We start from the raw sequence: 24384 nt of genomic DNA on the forward strand, positions 1-24384 counted from the left end.
AATGTCACTGGGCACCAGGAAAGAAAACTTGATCTTGAACTTTGGTCAGAAGACAGGAAACAAACACACAAAACTCCCCACATTTTCCAGTGATTCAGTTTCCAATGTTACTTTTAAAATTATTTTAAAATTCCTTTCTCTGTTCTGCTTATGATTTGGTGACTTGGGATCACTTAAGTCAGCGAGTTGTTTGGTTTACCCTTTTATATGTGGACCGTCTGGTCATACACAGACTCTTTCATAAACCACTTCATTCAGGGCAGACGTGAACCTCCCTCTCCAGCCACTTACCCCCATCTGTACTGAATTGTGAGTTTATTTCTGTCAGTATAACTCTGCAGCAGAGCCCTGCCTGGGCGATGTGCTGTCGAAGGCTTCCAGAGTTTTCTGTACAGTTGTGTATCTGTTTATAGTTCCCCCTTCTCTCTCTTTATGAATCTGACTAGCAAACACAACTGTGTTTGTTTGGATTTCTTCAGCATGTTCACGCGTTTCTTTCATGTTCTGTGGATGACATAACTTTGTGTATTTTCTCTCAGGGCTCCAACGGTGGAGATCGGGGTGTGGGACGTGGCACCTGGAAGAATGTTCACCTTCCTAAACTTCTCAGGTTTGAACTTGGCACGCCCCGCCCCCTGCACATATACGTGCTTTATGAGGGTTGACTTTGAGGCTGAGAGTTGTTCTCTCCAACGGGCACGATGGCATGTGTGAACAGCGCCGAGGCCACTGGGTTCTCACCTCTTTCTTACATTCCCCAGAAGAATGGCTGTTGTTGGCCGGTCTGTTACCTCCCGCGGCTGCAGTCATCTTTTTCTTCCTTCTGTGGGCAATCCGAGGCCTTAAAGTAGACTGCCTCACTTCTCCATGCCCAAGCCACCTTCCTTGGCTGGCTCCTTTGTTTCTAGGCTTGCTGCCTCATTCAAAATCCTACATCATCAGCCTGTCCTCAAAAGAGCAATGCTGAGTTATGATACCCTCTGTGTGTTTTGTCCTTTAATATCGACTCTTCAAATTTGCATGATGGCTAGAGCTAACATCACGTTTTTGTGTCGATTTCTGGAGGATGTGGCACCCTCCTTTGTGAAATACTAAGTTGGGAAACATGAAACAGAGATGAGCTGGAATGATCCTCCCCACCCTTGTTCTGACTTCCGGTGGCCAGCTCCCTGGATGCCCTTGCTTGGAGCTGTTTTCCTTTCATGGTCAGTGCAGTGGAGCTGACTGGCAGCTTTAGCACTGGGGACCTAGCTACCTAATAGACTTCCCAGATAACCTGCCGGCAAGCCACTCAGTATCTTCCTCACTTTCACATCCATAGCATGTTAATCATACCTTCACAGTTATTCACTCTGCCTCATATTATAACAATAGTTTACCTTGCAATTTACATTATCAATTTACACATATTCATCCAATAACATAGACTGTGCATCTGTTCTGTGCTGTGGGTTTACACACTGTCTCCCCAACCAGAAGAGGGCAAACACCCCGTTTCCTTCCTTCCTCTCTTCTCTCTCCCCACTAGTCCCCAGCAGAGGATGGCGTAATGTGGGGTCCATCAGTGCCGGTGGCACTGACTAATCTGAATCTCACATAGGACTCAGGGGAATGCGGCTGAGGCGATTTGGCAGCCTCACACCAGCCCGAGCCACTGGACACACAGATTGTCAGTCCCTGTGACCTCACGTAATCAGCAGCACGATGACCCGTGGCAGACGGTCCTTCTTGGGACTCGTGCCCTGGGATGCTCCCGGCTCCCACTCTGGCTCCAACCTTTCACTGGATTCTATGATCTTGTTCTCAGGCAGACAAATCTGGCAAATATTTAGACAGAGTGGATATAAAAAGTGCTTTCAGCAGCTACCACTTCCTTTCAAGAATTGTTTGGCGAAAAAGAAAATATATATGAATAGTTCCCCTCATACTGAACTCAACAGGCGCCGGACTTGGGCCCCTCGATGACAAGGCTGACAGCCTCCCCTTTCAGCAGACTCTGTCCATGAGTTGTAAAACCTGGGCTGCTGGAGAGGGAAACACAGTCGTAGACGGGGTGGGAGCCCCTGAGGTGGGGGGATGGGCAGGGGTGAGGGGAGAACTGGAGGATAAACTTCACTTGGCCTCAAGATAATGAGCTCACACATGGGGGGGAAGGGCACGCTGCTCGGAGTGCTTGCGTGGAGATGCTGAACCAGCGACTTGTGAATCAAAGTCGTCTCTACCCAGTTATGGATATTAAGCATTGGCCCATATTCTTAGGATCTAAAGTAATCTAAGGGGGACCTCATGGAAAGCAAGTAGTCAACTTAAAAGAAGGGCAATGTGCTTCTCCTCTCTTTCTGCTATCTTTTTCAGGGTGTTGGCTTCACTGGCATTTAGGAGGTGTGGGTTCAATGGGTAGACGTGATGCAGTGGAACAGCAAGGGAAATTCCTAGGAGCCATATTTGGGTGTAAAAGCAACTGTGTGACTTTGCTGGTGGTAGTGGTGGTGGTGGATCATAGTAAGATTTTTAGAGACTCCTAACACTGAAAAGATGATGTCCTTCCATCCCATGTAATTCCAAAGAAAGGCTGTGTTAAATCATGAAGTAATTAGGAGGACGTTTAACCGAGTTTTGTTTTTACCATGAAGATTATTGTGACTTTTTTTAAAAAACACACAAAAATCAAATTCTTTCCAAAAGTGTTTTTCTACGTAACAGGTTCTATTCTTTCGTTGCCACAAACAATGTTTATCTGCCCAACATGCTGCCCCCAAGCACTAACCGGGCAGCTCTCCCTCTTAAATTGGCTGGTAACTTAAACTGGCTTTTCATCTCAGGCTGTCTCCAGATTCACCTTGAACCTCTCTTCCCTCCATCAACTTGCTTAGGCTGGATAAAATTAGAACCCTTACCACCTGTATCAACCCCCTGGGCTCCATCTATGAGCACATAACTATTACGTCGTTCCCGCAAACAGCGCCCCATGGCCAGACACAGAGGGCGGAGTCCCATCTTCTCTCCACCCATGACCGCACTGACCTGTCTTGAAGATCTCATAGCGGAGGGAGAAGCCTGCCCCCTGCCGGGCGTAGTCGGAGGTGAACTTGATGTAGAGGACCGAGCCCGAGGAGATAATGGTGGGTGGGGCGATGTTCCCACAGTGCTTTCCCAGGAGGTCTGCGGATTCGCTGTCCCCGTCCCGAATCTCAATGAAGTCATACCTAGGTACGGATGGCACAAAGGGGCACATATGAGAAAAGACCACTTTTAGGAGATGAAAAGGACTATTTTCTCCCTCCAGCTCAGGTGCCTCCATCCACTTCTAGACAGTCAGGTGTTTCGTATTCATCAAAGGGCACTTATGTTTGCTTGTAGAGACTGGCAAACATAGATATAGGAAGTTGCATTGCTTTCTGAAAGCCACACAGAATGAGCACCTCAGTGGATGGCTAGACTTCAAGGCCTTATCTCTTGCTCACATAAGAGCAGTAGCATCATTCTATCAAATGTCTCAAATATTTTTTTCTACGTGCGGTAGCATCATTTTTATTTCCATTATGATCTCTCTGAATCGTAGTCTTTTCTTCTTAGCTCTGTGTCTCTGCATGTTACTTAACCCTTCTGAGCGTCAATTTCTTCATCTGTAAGATGAGGATACAAATATCCACTTCAGGGGATTGGGATGGAGATGGAATGAAAAAAGGTAAGGAAGGTGCTAGGCACCGAGTCAGGCACGTGGGGGCTGTTTCAGAGAGATTCGTTTATGTTCCTGCCTCTTCCTCAAGTTCAGTTCTCTCCTGGGTCATTTGCTCTTCTCTTTAACGTTTAGTGACAAAGACTCCCCAACCGTGGGCCACTTGCCTCCCTGAGATGACTCCGCGAAGTTCACAACAGCAGTGTCTATCTAGTTAACAGCACGTTTTTAAAAGGGGTCAGCACCACATTAGATAAGGCAATAAAAACCTTTCTCCAGGGGCTTCCCTGGTGGCACAGTGGTTATGAATCCACCTGCCAATGCAGAGGACACAGGTTCGAGCCCTGGTCCGGGAAGAGCCCACGTGCCGCGGAACAACTAAGCCCGTGCGCCACAACTACTGAGCCTGCGCTCTAGGGCCTGTGAGCCACAACTACTGAGCCCATGTGCCACAACTACTGAAGCCCTCGCACCTAGAGCCCGTGCTCCGCAACAAGAGAAGCCACCGCAATGAGAAGCCTGCGCACCGCAACAAAGAGTAGCCCCCCGCTCGCGGCAAGTAGAGAAAGCCTGCGCACAGCAACAAAGACCCCAATGCAGCCAAAAATAAATAAATAAATAAAATTTTTTTTAAAAAACACCTTTCTCCAAAAGCAGGGGGTGAGTCATGGGCACCCAGCACCTCTGAGCATATAACTATTAGCAAGAGGCAGAGTGGGCTGCCTTCCCCACCCTGAGGCCTGAGTTCATGTCAAACAGAACCAAACTGGCCCGGGTTGGGGAAGACACCTCAAAGACATCCTTGGCTAGGTTCCTACTGTGCCATTTTATCTGTACGGATGCACATTTTCAGCTTTGGTGTGTGGTCTGGCAATCCTCACTGTCCCGCGTCTGTGCTCCTTGTCTGGGCTCCCAGGGAATGCTCCTGTCACAGCTGTTGACGTGGAACATTTCTTCCCCACCAGCTCCCTCAAATTGCTGGCCTCTGTACCATTATTTACTGAAAACCATCCATCTCCCTCTCTCTCCCTGTTTATTTATTTTACATCAACCTGTTAAAACAACATGTCCAAAATCTCTTCTTTTGGGGTAAAGAGAGGGACTGGGAAGGCTACCCTCCCTGGGATGTGCCACAGGTGGCCTGCAGAAGTGACTTGTTTGAGCTGGAGTGGCCTGAGGCCTCACCACCGCCCCTGGGAGCCATATTTCAGATGGCTCAGCCACTTCCAAATAAACAGGCCTTCGAAGGGAGTATACGGAGTGGACCAGGGTTAGTTCATTCTTAAACCCCAGAGGGCTGGAATCCTACAGTCCAAAGAATCACAGAAGCTGGTTAGAGTCTAGAGAAGAGGAGATGGCAGGGTTTTCCCCCAGGAGCTCTGAAGAGATAGACACAGATTGGGAAAGGCAAGGTGGGGGGAGGTGGGTGGATCTGTTTAGGTCTTGTGATTTCAGTGTGGGAGACGGTGCTGACTTTGAAAATGTGCTTCCTCACTTCCAAAACAGCAGTGAAAAGACACTTAGTTTGTTCTCAAAGGAAATTCCCCCAAAACTTCTGGAAAACCCCTCCTTTGTATTTCCACGATGAGGTAAGCACTGTTGGACAGTCACTCTCAGCTGAGTAATGGTGATGCCTTCTTTACCAGGGTGCACAACGGTGGAGAAGCACCTATATCCATGGAGCAGACATTACCCAGCTTGCCTGGAGGAGCCAGTGTCCCCCTAGCCCACCCCCACCCCTGAATTAGACAGAACAGGGTTTGGATCCCAGCTCAGACTTATTAGCTGCGTCCCCTCAGGCAAGTTACTCAACCTTTCTGAGCCTCAGAAATGGGGAAAATAAGAGCAAAACAGGGCTACTAGAATTTTTCTCCTAGGGTTTTTCTGAAAGTTAAATGACCCACGTCATCTGTATAAAGTGTCCCAGCACGTGCTTCATGAGTGTTCACAGGGATTTGTTGTATTTTCACACCCATTTCAGAGCAGAAGCAGCTGAGCCATAGTGCAGAAGTGACTTTCCCTAAGAGACAGAGAAAGTGAGTAGAGATGCAGTATAAGAGGGAATGTACATCTGTTCAAACATCTTGGAGGGCATTTCGGCAAAAATGTGAAAAGAGTTAATATGTACACATCCTTTAATCCTAGCAATCCCGCTGCTAGGATTTTTTCCTAGGAAAATAATCAGACAATTGTGCAAAGATGTATATGCATTTTGTGTGTATTTATTTTAAAAAGCATGTGAAAAGTGAAAAGATGCTTTGTTTATAAACAGCATTGTGTCTAAATGTCCAACAGCAGTGGTGGGTAAATGAATTTTGGATATTTATAAAATGGAATACTCCACTGCTATAGTAAAGGTGTTATAGGTCTAGTGTTGTTTTTTTTTTTTTTTTTTTTTTGCTTTTAAGGAAAAATGTCCACGATATATTGTTACGTTGAAAAAAAGTAGATTTTTTTAAAAAGTATGCTTTAATATATATATAGGTATATATATTTCCTTGCATATACATACAGAAAAAGTCTGGAAGAATATAGACTAAAATAGGGACTTCCCTGGTGGCGCAGTGGTTAGGAATCTGCCTGTCAATGCAGGGGACACGGGTTCGAGCCCTGGTCCGCGAAGATCCCACATGCCATGGAGCAACTAAGCCCGTGAGCCACAACTACTGAGCCCGCGTGCCTAGAGCCTGTGCTCCGCAGCAAGAGAAGCCACCGCAATGAGAAGCCTGCGCACCGCAAGGAAGAGTAGCCCCCGCTCGCCGCAACTAGAGAAAGCCCGCGCACAGCAACGAAGACCCAACGCAGCCAAAAAGAAAGAAAGAAAGAAAGAAAGAAATTTAAAAAAAAAAAGAATATAGACTAAAATATTAACAGTGGTGAGATATATGGATGGTGGGATAATTTGTAATTTTTACTTTCTTCTATTATGTGAACTGTTTACAGCGAGCCTGCATTTCTTTAAAATATATAAAATAACGATACTTCCATAAAGAATTTTTTCCAAAGTAGAAGAGCTGAGAAAAATAATCCAGCTCTCAAAATCTTGCAGATAAAAAACACCGTCGTCGGGCCTCCCTGGTGGCGCAGTGGTTGAAAGTCCGCCTGCCGATGCAGGGGATACGGGTTCGTGCCCCGGTCTGGGAGGATCCCATATACCGCGGAGCGGCTGGGCCCGTGAGCCATGGCTGCTGAGCCTGTGCATCCGGAGCCTGTGCTCCGCAACGGGAGAGGCCACAACAGTGAGAGGCCCGCGTACCACAAAAAAAAAAAAAAAAAAAAAAAAAAAAAAAAAAAAAAAAAAAAAAAAAACACCGTCGTCATCATGACAATCATCAACCATCTCACAGAATCACCGTAAGGACTAAATAAGACATAGCTTGTTGGAGCACCTAGAATAATACCAGGGACATGGCCCACACTCAGTGAATACTTAAAAAAATTTTTTTTAAAGACTACCAGATAGCTCCAATGTTTGTGTTGCCAATTTCTATAGGAAGGACAGAAAAAGGCCCTGACATCCCACTGGCTTGTTCATCAGAAGCGGGGGGTTTTACCTGGTTGCCTAAACACCCATGGAGTAATTTAGGGGATTAACAGAATCAGTGATAAAGCAAGGCTACCCAGCACATGTCATAGCTATAAACTTGCCTCAATTTACTCAATGGATATACCACCCAAATCCTTTTGGGTAATGCGGCCAGCTGCAAATACATCCTTACATATCTACGTACACATATAGTGAAGAGAGACATTTTTGAAAAAGGTTCATATAAATCAATCATATCATACAGTTTCTCTCTGAGCTTGTTATTTAAAGGACCCCTCTGGTGAGTCCTTTTGTGAAGTAAATAATCAGTCCTTACTTGAACTTCTTAGAAAAACTGGATTTTCCTATTCAGTTTGCTTGAGGGGAAAGCGACCCAGTCACAGTTTGGCAGCTAACACCCCCCTTCCCTTCAGTGTTGGGGTTCTGCCCTGTAGACAAGCCCCAGCTAACCACCAGGTCTTCTGGCTGGGGTTTTTGTATGAAGGGCATATTCCAAATGACATGCTGACTCCACACAGAATGTTTCATTTACCTCCTGTGTGACTGATTCATTTGGGGAAATTTTTTCTTATCAGGGATTTGTTACAGCTGGAGTAAATCTCCTTAGAAATTTCAGTGTTGTCAGGTTCATTTGTGAAGACCTAGCAGAGACTTAGGAAATTTGTGGCCTTGGAATAGATCTGACTTTGCATCTAGCATCTAATAACCAGCATTTGTTTGGTAAAGGAATCTGGGCTGCAAACTCAGAGCTCACCCCGATAGTCAAGTAGGATAACCTGAAAAGCCATTCCTCTTATTCATTTTCTGGAAGGAAACAGAAACCAGCTAACAGACATATTAACTATTGTGTTTGCATTTCATTATTCCTAATCTCCCTCGGATGAAAAAATTCCTTTCAAAGCTTTAACACTACCTTTTCTTATTTATTTACTTTCCTAAGCCGAAGTAGCCATCTCTACTCCAGTTCTTTTTTTCTCTCTAAAATGGTTCCCCGAGTACCTTTTTACTTTTCTCTTCACAGATTCCGACATCTGTATGTGGAGCATTTGTCTAATGAATGCTTTCTGTACTTTCTTTCTTGACTTCAAAGTCTTAATTTCTCTCCCCAAATCCACATTTTGGGCGTGGGAATCTTGATGGTGGAATTAATTATAAGAGTCCACAGGAGAGATATGAAAAAGCAACAGTCTCATCTCTTCTTCTCATCACTAGGCAGACATGAAAAGAAGCTTTCTACTTTCCATAACTCTATCCACACTTGACGCTGCCCAGCAGGCCACCAAAGGCTGGGTCAGCCAACCGAGGCTGTGCTGGAAGATTTACCACATGGAGGCCCCTTCTCCCAGGGCTGGATAATGTCTAGCCCCATCCAGAGTCTACCTTTATGGATGTCACATAGAACGGCTTGTGAGGGGATTTCTATATCATAGGCAGAGTACTTAGCTGCTCCAAGGAAGAATGCTGTGCCCATTCTATGGGATTTGTCTACACATCTAAGCACCTCTGCACCCAAGTCCTGAAGCCATAAACTTTGCCAACCAGGCAATGCCTCCTCTCATGCTACTTGCATCATGAATGTTTAAGCCATCACGTCTCGGACATGGCAAGGTTTTTCCAGCCCCTGGGCTTTGCACTTTCTCTTCCCTCTGCCTGCCATACTCTTTGTTAGCTTTTGCTCTGTCTGGTACCTTCTCATTCTTCTGAGTGCGAATGTCACCTCCTCTGAGAAGCCTGCCCTAGTTACCCCATTTCAGCTGGCATGCCCTTATTTTCTGCCTCACCACCCTCTCATTGCCTTTCTGACTGTTACCATAATCTGTAAGGTTTTGTCAATATACTTTATTTGTTTAGAATCTGTGTCCTCCACTAGACAATAAGCACCATGAGGGTAAGAACCTCACCTTTTCACGGATGAATTTATAATACTTGCACAGTGCCCAGTACATAGGAGAGCTCACTAACTTTCTGTTGAGTGAATAAATGATTGAGGAACCTGAGGTGGACATTACATGTTAAGAAGAACGAACTCTGCTTTCTGAGGGGTTCGGTCTGTTTTACACTCTGCATTTGTGCACCAACACACTCACTGAACTATTCTGGTTGTATCTGGAAACCAAAATGTTGCCTTGGGACTTGAAAACATGAAATACAACATTTTGAGTGGAAGAAATATCTCAAATCATGCTGACAGCATTTTCTCTATTAGCGGCAAACAAATCAACCATAATTAAAATGCTGTCAAAGTGATTTGAGGTTTTTCTCACACTTTCAAAGTTCCATATTTCATGAGTAGATTATCCAGGCCAGAGAATTTACCACCTCCTGGAGTGCCTTTCTTACAGGAAGCTCAAAGACATCTACAAACACTGTCTTATTAATCCTTACATTAAAACCTGCAGGGGGAGGGGCTTCCCTGGTGGCGCAGTGGTTGAGAGTCCGCCTGCCGATGCAGGGGACACGGGTTCGTGCCCCGGTCTGGGAAGATCCCACATGCCGCGGAGTGGCTGGGCCCGTGAGCCATGGCCGCTGAGCCTGAGCGTCCGGAGCCTGTGCTCCGCAACGGGAGAGGCCACGACAGTGAGAGGCCCGCGTACCGCAAAAAAAAAAAAAAAAAACCTGCAGGGACAACAGGAGGAAAAAATAACACTGTCATGCACAACTTTCTCAAAGAAGAAGCTGCCTGAGATCCTAAGAGTCTGTGAAGTAGGTCTGCATGATGCTGAAGTTTCTGGTCAATTCAGGCCCAAAGCCAGGTCACCTGGTCTCCAGCTTAGTAGGGACATCCAGCTTTTATGGAGAAATCAGCGAGCTGTCAGGTCGTACCACTTTTATAAGAAGCTGGTATATCAATGAGAAGACTCCCATTTACTGAGCATTCACAGTGCACTAGATCCTTGCTCCACGTAGACACTATTTCATTCAACCCTCACTTAATACACACCAGGCCCTGATATGATTACCATCCATTTGCAGATGTAGAGGCTGAAGCTCAGGGAGATGAAGTGACCTGCCCAAAGTCACACGACAAGGAAAGGCCAGAGGCAGGCTTTGCCCAGGCGGTTTCACTCCAGGGCACGCTGACCTCACCTCTGGCCTCTGGCCTCGTTGTTGCATGAAGATTGGAGTGCAGTGGGAAGGCCAGATTGCCAGAACACTGTAACATCATAAGGTGCCAGGTGCAAAGACACCTCTCCGTCTCAGTCAGAGACTTAACAGAATCTCACTCTTTTTATCTAGCTGTTTTGTTTAAACAAAGCCTGTAGGACTTGCCAAATTTAATAGACAAATCACCCATAGATGTAGTGAATAGATTTGGAATTCACAGTTTCAAGACTCATCTAGTAGAAATCCAGCTTGTAAGTGTTCAGATGGGATAACATATTAATTTTTGTAACTGAAGTATTTTTATAAGTACATATATACCCATATGTGAACATATGGTCCATTGGGTGAGAAAACAGTATCCTGTGTATTTATACACTCTTATAGTATCATCTAGAGCACATATTTTTCAGCCCATGGATTTCCAGTAGGGTCCACAGATGAGCCTTAGTAGGTTGGGGAACCCCTACAATCCTACGCAGAAATTTTGTGTGTTTGTGTGTATGCACATTTTCCTAGGGAAGGGGTCTGGGGCCAAAAAAAATTTTTTTTAATTGCACAGAAACATATCTGTCTACAGGGGTGTGCGTACTCTGGGAAATGCAGTACATGGGTTTTGTGGACAGACCCAGCTGGTTCTTGGCACATGCCAGTGGTATGATTTCAGGCAAGGCATTTATCTTCTCTGAGCCTCAGTTTCTTCATCTATAAAATGGAAATAATAATACGCCCCACCTTGTGGGATTGTTGAAAGGTTCGTGAAGGTATATACAGGCCCAGCACAGCACTGGATGCCTTAGAAAGTGCCTGCGAGGCACTGTCCATTTTGATTATTACCTGGGTTCTACAAAATAGGATGGCAGACTTGGGGGAGAGAAGAGTTACATACACACGATGCTTTGGAAACTGAACAGGTGAAGAGGAAATGAAAAGTAATAAATTTAGAGACAGTCTCAATGTTCCCCAACCTCAGTGCTACAGAGGGTGGTTTCGAAAAATCCTCCTCCTGTACAAACCTATCAACAGTGCTTCATCACTTGAGTTTTTGAGAATTCGTTTCAGTCTCATGTTTCCGAACCCAGACTATGGAACCAGCCAGCCAGGCTGGGTTCAAAACTACCTCCACTCCCATTTGCTGGGTCTTGAAGAGCTAGGCACTCAACCTCCCTAGATTTGGTGAGTTAATGCACGTCAACAGCTCAGCACAGGGCTAGGCACGTAGTAAATGCTCAATAAATAAACGTTAGTTGTTATTGCTGCTGCTGTATCATTATTTGTTGCTGTTGTCTAACTCCATATCATTATTATGTCTTACCTAACTTATTACCATTATTTGCTAACTCCAAGGACTCACACACCGCATCGGTTTGTGTATTAATAGCGGCTGTTGGCACTTTCATTTTCTTCCTTTATTTCTTCCCATCCTGAATCTCTGATATTTTGAGCTTATTAGCAATCCCCTCACAGCCAGGGTCACCAGGGCTCTTTAGAAGGGAGGAAATCTGACCACCCAGCAAAGGAAGTATGCAAAGAGAACAACCCAAAACAAACTGAAGGAGTTATTCCAAAAAACCTTGAAGGCAAGAAAATGGAAACTACAAACAGCATCTATTTATAATTGCTGGTCGTTTTTCCGCAGAATCCCTGGGATGATGGAGAGGGCCCGCCGGTCTCATTGTTCCTGGCGGAGCAGGTTGCCAAGAACACCTCGCAACGTGAGGAAGGAGGCCGCTCCAGACACCGTGTCTGATAAGCCTCACTGTAGATGAACTTTCAGAGAATCAAGGGCACACAACAAAGCCTGCGTCACTTCTCCCTGACCCTCTGGCCACACTCCACTCCCTCCACTGACCGGCTCCCCAGCAAGCACATTCCTCAGGTCCTGTGGCCACAGATCTCCTCTGTTCCTGCAGACAGGCTTGGATGGAACGTATTTGCTTATGCAAGGAAGGACTTTCCAAGCAACCGGTGCTAATGTGAAGTTCAAGGCTTTTGGGCAGGCTGTTTTCAGCAGGACTGTTGAGTCTTTCTGTCTGCTCTATGCATCTATAAAATCCTCACCCTCTGCAGTCAGCTCAAAGGACCCCATGCTAGCACTTTGTAACAATATCAGGGTAGAAAGCAGATAAGAGTAGCCCACAATGTGTGTCCATTCACCACTAGGCTGCTGCTCAGATGGGAAGGTGAAATGCAGCAGGGCCAGAGACTTGCTGAATTGTTCTAAGCTGGCCTGGGTCAATCGGACATGCCTCAGTTTGCCTCGTCTCATAAATGGCTCCAGGGACCATGCCTCTGTGCCTCTCAGGGCTGACAGGTAAGGACAGAAGGTGACTGGAGCACTGAGGGGAAATCAGGGTACACCGTCCCTTGGCCTGGCGTGCCAGCAGCGTCCCTGAACTTGGCCAGGTGAACGGTTCCCTCTGGGACGGGTGCTCCCCAACCCTGGCTCCCAGAGGGTCTAATTGTGAGAGTGAATCATAACCTCTCCATCTGTCTGAAAAATGGGAGCCTGCTGGGAACAAGGTGTGCTGGGCACTAGGGAATCAACCACAGCATCGAAAAAGTCCTTTATATGTTTTCCTGGGATCAAGGCTCCCAGTCATTTTTCTATCCCCCTTTGCTGGCATCCAGCCACCATAACAAAAGTCAGAAAGTACAAAGCTTGTCTGAAAAACGTGCCAGGCGGAAATGCAAGCAGGGGACAGCCTGGGGAGTAGGTGGCAGGTGTGACGAGCCCTGTCCTTGCATTTCATTCACCCTGAGCTTCAGGTTACAGAGCTCAGAGTTTCTCCCCCGCTCCAGGGGCAAACTTGTCACTACTGTGCAAATGCAAAAAGCACGGTGATGTGGAAATGATGGGCCTGCACTAACGTCCAAGCAGGAAGGGGCTGTTGCCACGCCAGGGTGGAGACTCTGAGGCCAGCGCTCGAGGGCCAGTCAGCTGGGACTGCTTGCACCTCTCCAACGGCCGCTTGGTAAGCTTTCGCCAATGGCTGTGTTCTGAAGGCCCCGGGGCTGTCAGAGCAAAAGCAGGCCTGTCCACGCAGGACACGTGAAAGCACTCGCCTCTCCCCATCATGGAAACGCCCCTCTGTTCCGGAAGAACCAGCTGCCGTTTGGAGGGGCGGAGTAGAAGCTGTGAAGGTTCAGAATGTTGGATGCTCTTGGCTGAAGGCTCAGTCAGACCAGAAAGAAAGATGCCTAGAAAGGACACCAGCTCCCGCAAGAAAGGGAACCAGATTGCAGGAAGTCTACTCACGGGATGGGAACGGTGTGAGTCAGACCTTAAAGGACTTTTATTTATCCCACAGCCAGAGCACGCTGTTTGCTCTGCGTGCAGAGCTGCTGGCTGGCGCGAAGGTCACTTCCTTGCGGTGGCCGGCAGGGTCCTCACAGCGTGGGGAGGCAGCATCAGCGCCAGGGAAGAGCTCTGGGGGCCGCACAAGGAGAAGAGCCCTTGCGGGCAGTAGAGACAGACCCCCCCCCCAGAAGAGGAGTCAGTACCCCGACATTTAACCCAGCAGCCTGCCTGGAGGCTGGGACTAAATCCTGTATCTGCTTGGACCTCAGTTTCCCAGCAGATAAGACCAAAAAAATAATGGTACGTCCTTACCCTCCTTCTGCTCTCAAAGGGATGACACAGGGATAAATCACCTTGAACATTTAGATGAAAGGTGCTCTATAAACCCGAGGTCTCATCAACTGTAATTGTTACGGTAATTATTTTAATGATAATAATGATGATAACGGCGGAGGGGGTAAGCGGCGGAGGGGGGGCGGGGCGGACGAAACCTCCTACCTTGAGACCAAGAAAAACCCTCCCGTTAAAACCCGCGGCACGGATTCCCTCTGCTCCTAGGTCTCAACCATCTCTTTCAAACTGCCAGTTCCTGGGCTGAAATATGATTTACTCCTTTCCTTTCCAACAAAACAATGATTTGTTCCACCGTTTTCCCTCTTGCTCACTCCCCGCTGTGTCTGGCTTCACCCTGACAGCTCAGCCATGGGCTGTTTCCAGGCCTCACTCACCCTCCACGACTCTGGTGCAGCTCCGCTGACACTAAAGGCAGGAGAATTCTCTCTGTGTGAGGAATCAATTACTTCCGCTGACACTCTATTACCAGCCCTCACATCTTCGGATTCCAGACGGAGAGTGAGGTGATGGGGGAATGACAGGGGATTTGAAGAGGGTGGCAAGGGGGCTGTGCGGGACAGGGGCGGAGGTGGATGACAGGGAGGCAGAGAGAGACAACTGACTGAGAGGCAGGCCTCCAGCTTGCAGTTAAAGACACAGAAAGCTCTCTCCCTCCTTGACTGCCCTGTCGGCATCCGGAGGTGACCACGTGGCAGGAAGAGGTAAAGAAAAGGACGAAAGAGAAAAGGAAAAGAAAAGACTTGTCAAGTATATCTAAGGAAATCAGAGAGGCCCCAAATACCTAAGCCTTGGGACAGCAGATGACAGCTCTAGGCACAAGGACACAGGTATACGAAGGCAGCTTTGGGCAGCAGACTTCAAATCCCAGCCCTACCATTACTATCTGTGTGATTTCTCTGGGCCTCAGTGTCCCCATCTGTTAAATGGGAATAACAGCAGTACCAGCCCCAAAGCATTGTTATGAGAGTAACACATGGCAAGTTCTTGGTGTAGTAGCACCCGGCACCTGTCAGTAGCTTAATAAATATTTGCTATTATTGTCCAACTGACAATCCCTCCATACCACCTACAAACATACGATGGAGCCCCTAATGGGGGCTTTTCAGAGAGCTGAAAAATGTATAGAGACCGCCAAGATGCTTGGCTACAGAGCCGGGGAAAAAGCATAAAAAATCATGTGAATTTTCCTTTATCATGTGGAGTTTTTTGCTGCCCTCCTAAACCTAAGCCCAACTCACACTTCTTCTTTCTTCTTCTTTTTCAAGTTTTATTTTGAACCAGCTAACATTTTTCACGGATTTTCCTTCTAGGAAAAAAAATTTTGATTATGTAAATTAAATACAACCATCTACTCTGCAATCAAGTGAGATGAGTTGTGAGGCACAGGTCTCATAATGAAGGACGATGATGGAAGCTCTTTTCTAGAAGGAAAGACAAGGGCAGCTAATTTTTTTTTTTCTGGGATGATTTATCCAGGCAAAAGTAGAAGAATGGAATTAAATATTCTGTTGAGTTTCTCTTGATCCAAAGGTTTCAACTCCCCTGCCACTAAAAAGGACAAAACAAAGAGAATACATTTTTTTTTTCTAAAGGACTCATGACTACCGGAAAACACACAAATCCCTTTTTAGAAAAATCTAATTTCTCTACTTCATCTATTTCCTTCTCCTGTTTATCCCCTCCACACCCAGAGCTCCCACTGAGTTTCTTAAGACAGACTCTCACCCGGTGTAATTAGATGGGAGAATTACATGGAGCTACATGGGGTGAGATGCTGGGCCTCTGGGACCTCTGGGTTCAGAGAAGGTGCCAGGCTTGAGAGCCAGAACAAGTGGGATTGTGTACTAGAAAATCTCAAGTCATTTTCTCAATGAGAAGGTAAAAATGCATTGTTAGGAAGGACATCCACAGTGAAGCTTGCATTTGGAGAGTTGCGATTGCAACATCGCATATTTAAAAACAAACTGCCAAAAATAACCGTTGGTCCCAACTGCTCTTTAACCTTGGTAGGCGGAGAACAATCTGCGGTGTTTTCCCCCACTTCTTCAGCAAGCTAAGCTGCTGGGTGGAGTCCTTGGTCAAGGCTGGTGTGTGTGGGGTTGGCTGCCAGCTGAGCTCGAGGCAGCAGGACTGTTCCCGTTTATTGCACCGCGTACCTGGACGGGATCTGTTTCTGTCATTAGTGGGGTTGCTGTGATACAGAAAAGTATTGCTGCTCATTGGTTCCTTGGGGGAATCAGAATATTTCTGTGGCTGAGCAGGCAGTAAATTTGTAACAATGTCATGGGTAATCAACCTGAGGATCTCTCCTGAGTGCAAGACACCCTCTTGAACCACAGAGAACTCTCACTCTGCTCTGAGTTCCAGAGACCAGCCGAAGCCACACGTCTGATTGGGCATTGTGCCCTCCTGCCCTCTATTCGTAGGAAAGAGATGTGTGTTCACAGGGAGTCTTGTGTAGGAGTAAACTGATGAGCGTAGTTTAATGCAGAGTGTTACCCGGACTTTCCCAGGCCATACCCCACTTTCAGGCATTAAATTGTGTGTGGGGGGGGTGTCCCTGGATACAGGGTATGAAACTGTAGAAACTCTCTGACCAGGGAGAGTGGGACAGCAGAGTCCCCAACATCTCACTCTTTCCTGCTTTCTGACCACAGCCCCTCTCTGAGATGCTGGAAGTTGTCTGGCCAGGCAATAAAATTAAATAGCATTGCCCAGTCATCTCTTCACCGAGAAGGGGGTTTGTATCAACAAGCCACCAGGATGGCCCTACATCACTGTGGTTCCTGAAGACATCAAATTCTCTCCCCTTCCTGCCTTTGACATGATGCTCTCTGCCTGGGCCACCAGCCCTACCCCCATCCCCTTTGCCTGGCTAACTTCTTCAGGATCAGTGCAGGCATCGCCTCCTCCAGGGAGCCTTCCCTGATCTCCTCAGCCAACGGTAGATCCCAGGGCTCATATCTCGTCCCCGGTCAGAATGCATGGTGTTGGCAGAGGCAATAGAGCATGAGAGTAAAGAGCTCAGGTTGCAAAGTAGTGTGTTCTGGTTTCAAATCCCTTCTCTGCACTTTTTTAAAAAACATCTTTATTGGAGTATAATTGCTTTACAATGGTGTGTTAGTTTCTGCTTTATAACAAAGTGAATCAGCTATACATATACATATATCCCCATATCCCCTCCCTCTTGCGTCTCCCTCCCACCCTCCCTACCCCACCCCTCTAGGTGGTCACAAAGCACTGAGCTGATCTCCCTGTGCTATGCGGCTGCTTCCCACTAGCTATCTATTTTACATATGGTAGTGTATATACGTCCATGCCACTCTCTCACTTCATTCCATTCTCTGCCACTTTCAAGAGTGCAAACTTGGGCCAGTTGCTTACCTTCTTTGAGCCCAAGATTCTTCGTCTGTAAAATGGGAAGAGTAACAATGATTTCCCATTTCACGGTTTGTTGCAAGGATCAAATGTGATGATGTATGTAAAGCACTTGGCAGTGTCAGGCTCATAGGTGATGCTCCATATGTGGCAACTTTATCATCAGTAACCACATATTTTTTTACTTGCTTCCTCCTTCCAAACTCTAAATTTCATAGGGTCAAAGGGTACCATTTACTTATTCATCACTGAATTCCCAAGGCTATCATCATGCTTGGCACATAGTAGATGTTTAATAACTAGCAACGCATGAAAGGTCTATTGCCACTTTGCTGATGAAAGACCAAGTCACAGAGAGCTTAGTAACTTCCGTGATCCCGTGTCTTACCTTCCTGCTGTCATTATGTCACATCACAAGATGGACGGCTAGGGAAGACACCTCTGTTGACCTTCCAGTGTGGGTTCATGCCATGCTGACTTACATCCTGGCAACTCAGATGTAAAAATCTCCCTGACACAATCATCTGCATGCCCCTGCTCAGCCCCCTCTAGGACTAGGCACCTTAGAGGGTAGAGATGAGACACATGTGGTCCGTGCCTTTAGAGAACTTACGTGCTCAGAACACAGGATGACCACGCACGAACAAACAGCAAGCAAATCAAGGCAATATGCAACGCTTGGGGAGTGCCGAGTAGGGGGCCCTAAAAGAGAGCTGGAGGAATCAAGGACTCCAAGGGGGGATGGAGGGGATCGTGCCGTGGGGCACTGGAGGGGAGGGGGAGGAGAGTCTGACCCCTGGCCCGCACAGGGTCTCCTGCAGATGTAAGGTCATATGTGGCTGTATGTGGAGGATGTTTCTAGAGCACAGGGAATCTTCGCTGGCCGGCTGGGGAAGGGCCAGGTTACTGAGGTCTGGTATGTTCCCTCTGTTTCCTGCAGTCAACTTATCAACCTGGGAAAGTGCCCCCTTCCTAAGATAGCATCCCCTACTTTGGGAGAAGCACACGTATCTTCTAAGATTTAGAGAGCTCCTCTGGCCGTAAATAAACACAAGGGCACTTTGTTTATCCAGCACACTTAGCTAGAGGCCAAATATCCCCCCAAACCTCAAATATCCAGAATGTGGGTGGGGCGGGGTGGGGGGATAGTTTCAGAAGAAAAGATGGTGAGCAGCTCAGCTAATGCCGAGGACTCCATGCACTGATGCTCTTACGCTCTGTCCCCGGGAGACAACCCTAGTACGCCCTCTGCTATGAACGTGGCTGACTAAAGCAAACCAGACATGCCTGCCCTGGGACCGCACTGGCCTGGGACAATAGCTTAGACCCCAGGACTAAACACTTCCCAACAGACACCAAAACCTCCTGAAGCAAAATCCATACCCACAATAAAAGGGTGAAAAGAGGTCAGAGGGGTATACTCATAACAGAAGATGACAGCAAGAGTATTGATAGAAAAAAGTCACACATTCCCCCAGCGTACAAAGATGCTAAGCCAGTTGCGAATTTATTGTGCATCTACATAAACAAGAGACTGAAATCTTGCAAAGTAGTTACCGTTGTCAAGGTTTGCAGATGAGGACACTGAGGCCTGGGAAGTTTAAAAGGTCAACAAAAACTCATATCTGAATCTATCTGACCCAAACATGACATTACCCAGCCTCTGTCACAAAAAGTCAAGTTTAGAATTAGAAGCCTGAGTCACTGAGAAAAAGTTGACTCAGCATTAATTTTGTTTAAGAAGACAAGGAAGCGTGGCACATGACTTAGAATGTTCTTAATCAGAAATCTTTCTAGGGCTTCCCTGGTGGCACAGTGGTTGAGAGTCCGCCTGCCATGCAGGGGACACGGGTTTGAGCCCTGGTCCGGGAAGATCCCACATGCCGCGGAGTGGCTGGGCCCATGAGCCATAGCCGCTGAGCCTGCGCGTCCGGAGCCTGTGCTCCGCAACGGGAGAGGCCACAACGGTGAGAGGCCCGAGTACCGCAAAAAAAAAAAAAAAGAAGAAGAAATCTTTCTAAAGAGGAACTTTTGGAACTTCAGAGGAGTATGTTTTAGAATCTGGAAATTTCAATGGGGCATGGGAAATGAGATTTCTTGTCCTGAACATACACATAAAATTATCAGTATAGGTTTCTGTGTGGGTTTTTCAGCCTAAGAAACGTTCCCCCAAGTCTTCTAGTGGTTTTCGCACTTTCTGAAGCATGTTTTTCAAGATATCCATCTGGAAATAACCAATTCTTAAAAGGACCTAGACTCTTGATTCTGGTTTTATTTGGGCCTCCGGGATGGGGTGGGATGCCAGGCTTGTGCGAGGGCTCCTGAATAAGCTGTGTATCATACGCAGGTGGGTGTTTTCAAGAATACATATATTTTAGATCTCAGAAAGGGAAAAAAGAATATTCAGGTTTGCATGCATATGCTTCTAAAGCCCTAAGCTTCAGCCACTTGGCTGATGACTCAAGTGAAAGGCAGTAGCAGGATCCTCTTCCCCACCGCGGGGAATGAAGTGGCTTCTCCCTGTTTGCTCAGATGGCCCTGAGTCCTGCCTTTTTGTCCACAGGGGTTTCTGGTTTCTGCCTGCAGCTGGTGACTGGGCCTCAGAGCAGCCTGTGGGTGCTGGGGCTTGGATTCCTGCAGACGGCCAGAGGGAGGAGTTGGGAGCTCACTGCAGATGGTGGCCTCGGACTGTACTGACTCAGGCAAAACTGGGGCTGGTGAGTGAAAGTTTCCAAGCAGACGGCAGACTTAAATGGAACAAAATTAGCAAGCGACGGTTAGGGGAAACGGTCTGTCTGTCTGGGGTTTATTCACCAACAGGCTACACCTTTAGGATGTGGATTTCAAGGGACGAGGAGCCAAAGGCTTAGGGGCCACCGGCCAGGCTAATCATCTCATGGCAGGGCCCATTCCCAGGTCATGGGGCCATCTTTGCGGTTAATCCCGCACAAAGGAAGAAGAGGGGAGAACAGAAAAGGGCAGGCATGCTGACCACTGCCCTTTTCGCACAGCGGGGCTGGTTTTTTTTTTTTTCCCCTGACGTTCTTACTCATTTTTCTTTTTGCAGGGGTGTTGATGCTGCAAGCTCTCCTCAGAAGGACCTTTGGGCCGTTTTCTCTTGGTAGGTGTCCACCCTGTGGGCCTTGAGAGCCAAATCCAATTGGAAACATGCACCGAAATGAAAAGAGAAAGGATGCTAATTTCCTTTGATAGGAAGTGCTTTCCAACCCGGGAGCTCCCTTGGAAGGAAAATGAGAGCGGGAGAGAGAAGGAACAGGACAGAGCCTTCAGGACTGTCCCCTTCACAAGAAAGTGACACAAGGCAGTGGGGGAAGGAGGAACCCATTTACCCTGAATGCAGGTGGCAGTGAAGACTGTTAAAAATACCTTGCAGGGTGAGAGATGGAGAGAACCGGATGTGTCTTTCTAAGTAGAAAAATTAATGAGGATGAGAGAGAAATGGGGAGTGGAGGAGAAATGGGGGAGGGTAAGAGAAGTAACGATGAGGTTAAGTAGCAGAGGCGTGACCCCAACAGCGTCTTGCTGACACTCTGGCACCGGGGCAAAGAGACTCCAGAAAGATCTTTTTCTGACTTCCCTGAACTTTTTGGTTCAAGCTGGAAGCATGGAATTGGGGGAGTGGGGAGAGAAACAGGAAGCTACTTGGTACGGATGGTAAGCACCAGAAGCTTCAGAATAACCTTGTAACTTACCTGCTTCCCCTCCTCCAACTCCAGCCAGAGGCAACGTCTGGGTTCCTCTGTTCCCAGTGGCTCCAGAGACCTTGTGCTCGCTCCATCCCTGGGGCTGAGTCCTGAAGGCTAGGGCTATGCCACAGCCCCAAACTGGGCAGGAACATGTTTCCCTGGCCTTTTGTGCTTCCAACATGTTTTAAGTCACGCTCACCAGCTCCTGAGTTTTCCCTTCCCAAAGCCATGCCTTCTCTCTCTGCCACTATGAATATACATGAGATGACCTCTCAGCAGTTTTCCTGGGAGATATTCTGGCATAAGCATAACAGATTTTGGCCCTCCGTTGAGAAAGGTGATTAGTCAAAGTTCTCTGAGCTCAGACCCAAGCTCTCAGGACATCACGCTTCAGTCTGTGCCAACCTCCTGTAACCCAGCCAGAGACACCAGAAGCCTTATACCTTACAAAGAAGCTCTTCTAACAGAAATTTTTGGTAAAGTTCACTGGCAGGGAATTGGCAGCCTTGAGGTGCTGTGCAAATATACACAGGCTGTGCATTTAACTTAGACAAAGAGGAACTGATTAGTTACCCTATGTCATCCATGGAGTCAAGAGTGGATCTGGGATTATAACTGCATCTTATGACTCTTTGTCACATGAGGCGTCCACCCGGAAACCCTTCGGTTTTCAACAAAGACTACCTCTTGTTAGGAAAACACCATTATGAAGGTGCAAAGGAGTCCTAGGAGGATAACAAGGACGTTGACTCACTGTGCCTCCCGATCGAACTCTGGTTAAAGAGGAGCCTTGTTCTCCTCCACAAGGTAGCACGGGCCCAGACCTAGGCCTGCTCCCTTGTACTTCTCCTGCTAGCTGATCCCTTTATTAATTTTTCAGTCCTCACAATGCTTTGGTCACAAGGAATGCTCAGACTATTTATTAATCATAAGGGGCCACTGAACACCCATCAGAGCAGTGGCATGTTCTAGGCACTCGTTTGGAGCAGGACATGATCATTGGCACATTCTATCCTGCATAGAAAAACTCTCACTTTGGTTTCAGTGAGGAAAGACTTTAAGATGGAGCCCACTAGACAGTACAGAGGGCATTCACACTCTTGACATTGCAATGCTGCTTCCTCCCTCACCTTAACTTATAGGGACCTTGGTGTTAACATGGTGTTTCTTTTTTCTTCTTAAAACAAATATTTATTTATTTATTTATTTGGCTGCGCTGGGTCTTCGTTGTGGCAGGTAAACTCTTAGTTGTGGCACGTGGGATCTAGTTCCCTGACCAGGGATGGAACACGGGTTCCCTGCATTGGGAGCGCAGAGTCTTAGCCACTGGACTACCAGGGAAGTCCCAACATGGCATTTCTAAAGCACTCACAGATGTCTAAATGTCTGCTTGGTCTCTCCTAAGCCACACATTTCCAAGATGGCAGGACCAATGTTGTGAGCCCAGCTGAGTCACCTCGGGTGACTTAACTTCTCTGGGCTTTGGTTTTCTCATCTGTAAAATGGAGGTCATAATGGCACCAACTTCCCAGGGCCATTGTGAGAACTGAATGGATTGATATTTACAAAGCAATTAGAAGTGTTTGTTAAGTAAATCCATAGCACCTGCTTTGAGACTCTAACCTGTACAGCACAGATACCAAGAATCAATGCAAATCTCAGACCTACCAGTACAGACTCAGATTTTTAGCTCTCTCTCTATAAGGAAACCTGCTGCTGCTTCATAAAATAACAGCCTGATCCTCCACGGCTGGATACACAGGAAGTCTCCACTTGGGGATCTGGCTACTGTTTTATTTAAGGAAGCTGCTGAGGTTCCTACATGTGGGAGAGGCAGTGGAAATAGGGAGATCTCCAAGGGGAAAGTCAATCTTAAAGTCAAGAGCTGGTGTTGTATACTGCGTCCCTGCCCCTATGTGGAATTCTCCTCCACTGCCAGCCTTTGAATTTAGGGTGTATTCTTTGCACTCTTCACTCAGGAAGGCGCTTTCCTCCATACTATGGGATCAACTAGGCTTTTATTTCCACTGAAAGAAATAAATCTCTTGAGGTTTCCCTCTGGGGCCAGGATCCACCACTGTTCAGCAGGTCCTAGGGCCAGGGGAGCTGCCACGAGGCGGCAGATATGGCAGAAACGTGGGGAGCGGGTGGGGGGTGTGTCTCGTGGATGTACATGGCACAGGCGGGTGGGGGGGATGTGTCTCGTGGATGTACATGGCACAGGATGGTGCTTACTTGCAGTCGTGCTTCTCGATTTCGAAGTGAGGGTTGAAGTTGAGGACAATCTTCTGGTTGGGTTCGGGGGCATAAACAATCCACTCACAGTTCTGGTGGGATGGATAATCCTGGGGGTACCCCGGGGAGGTGATATAGCCAGCATCTTTGGAATTCAAACGACCTCCACAGGGTTGGTCTGGAAGAGAAGGCACACGAAGCAAAGAACTTCAAATATGTTACAGTCTGTTTTTTTTTTTCTTTCCTTGTTTCTCTCTACCAGTGGCTGATTAAAACAGTTTTACAGACCTTTTATGGCAGTCCAGAAGACTAACCTGCTTACTCATTCAGTGGAAGAGATTATTTCAGCTCATCCTCCCCACCTCGTCCAACCACACACGCGCACACACACACACACTCGCCAAACGAAAATATTCCAGAAAATGCTCATAAATATTCCCAATTACATGGTCTGAGATTTTCAAAAACCAACAAAGCTGAAAACTTAACATGCCTCCCTGCCTGCTCCTGTCTCCGCTCCTTGGCCCATCTTCTTCTCCTCCTCGTTCAGACCTCGCATCTCTATCTTTATCTCGTAAATCCTTCATGTTACTTGGTGTCCCCCAGCCCAGCCCAGGCAGCCAGAAGTAAAGACTCCGGGAACTGACAATAGTGGTTTTGTGGTGCTGACCCACAAGTGAGCCTGGTAACAATTACATGGGATGTGGAGGAAGCAGTTTCAGTTTTGGGCCAGAACAGCCCCTGGAGGGTGATTTCAGCTATTTTTTTTTTTTTTAAGAAAGAAAAAGCAAAACCCCCCAAACACTTAATTCCAAACACACCACAAATTTGATTTATTATTTCATTATACACTGAGTGGAAAAATCTGCATTAGAGAATCCACTGGCTCTGACCTCAGAGTTGTGACAAAAGTGCTTTGTGCTGAGTGGACGCCTGTGTTTTCTCCAAGCTTTTTGCCGCTGTCCCTCCTGCCTGGTCACCACCACCAGAGTGTGCTGCTGCTTTGTCCAGTGGTGACCAGCCTTGGAAAGGAGGCTGCAGGGGAGTAGCTGCTCCCCTCCCCCTCGGCAGTGCCCAGCTG

General features: G+C 47.2%; 1 protein-coding gene across 6 annotated transcripts in view; it reads right to left on the bottom strand.

Moving 5' to 3' along the window:
* The window catches only part of NRP2 (neuropilin 2), a gene marked incomplete at its 3' end in the record, with an annotated part of 112660 nt that overhangs the window by 76423 nt on the left and 11853 nt on the right, over window positions 1–24384 (bottom strand). For all 6 annotated transcript variants that reach the window (XM_079710464.1, XM_079710462.1, XM_079710463.1 and 3 more), the window contains exons 2-3: window positions 23304–23481; window positions 3025–3206 (exon numbers count right to left, since the gene is read on the bottom strand). In XM_079710464.1, coding sequence (XP_079566590.1) covers window positions 3025–3206; window positions 23304–23481 — 360 coding nt within the window. The remainder of the gene's footprint in view (window positions 1–3024; window positions 3207–23303; window positions 23482–24384) is intronic.

This window comes from Hyperoodon ampullatus (assembly GCF_949752795.1).
Source record: "Hyperoodon ampullatus genome assembly, chromosome: 8".
In the NCBI taxonomy this organism is placed as follows: Eukaryota; Metazoa; Chordata; class Mammalia; order Artiodactyla; family Ziphiidae; genus Hyperoodon; species Hyperoodon ampullatus.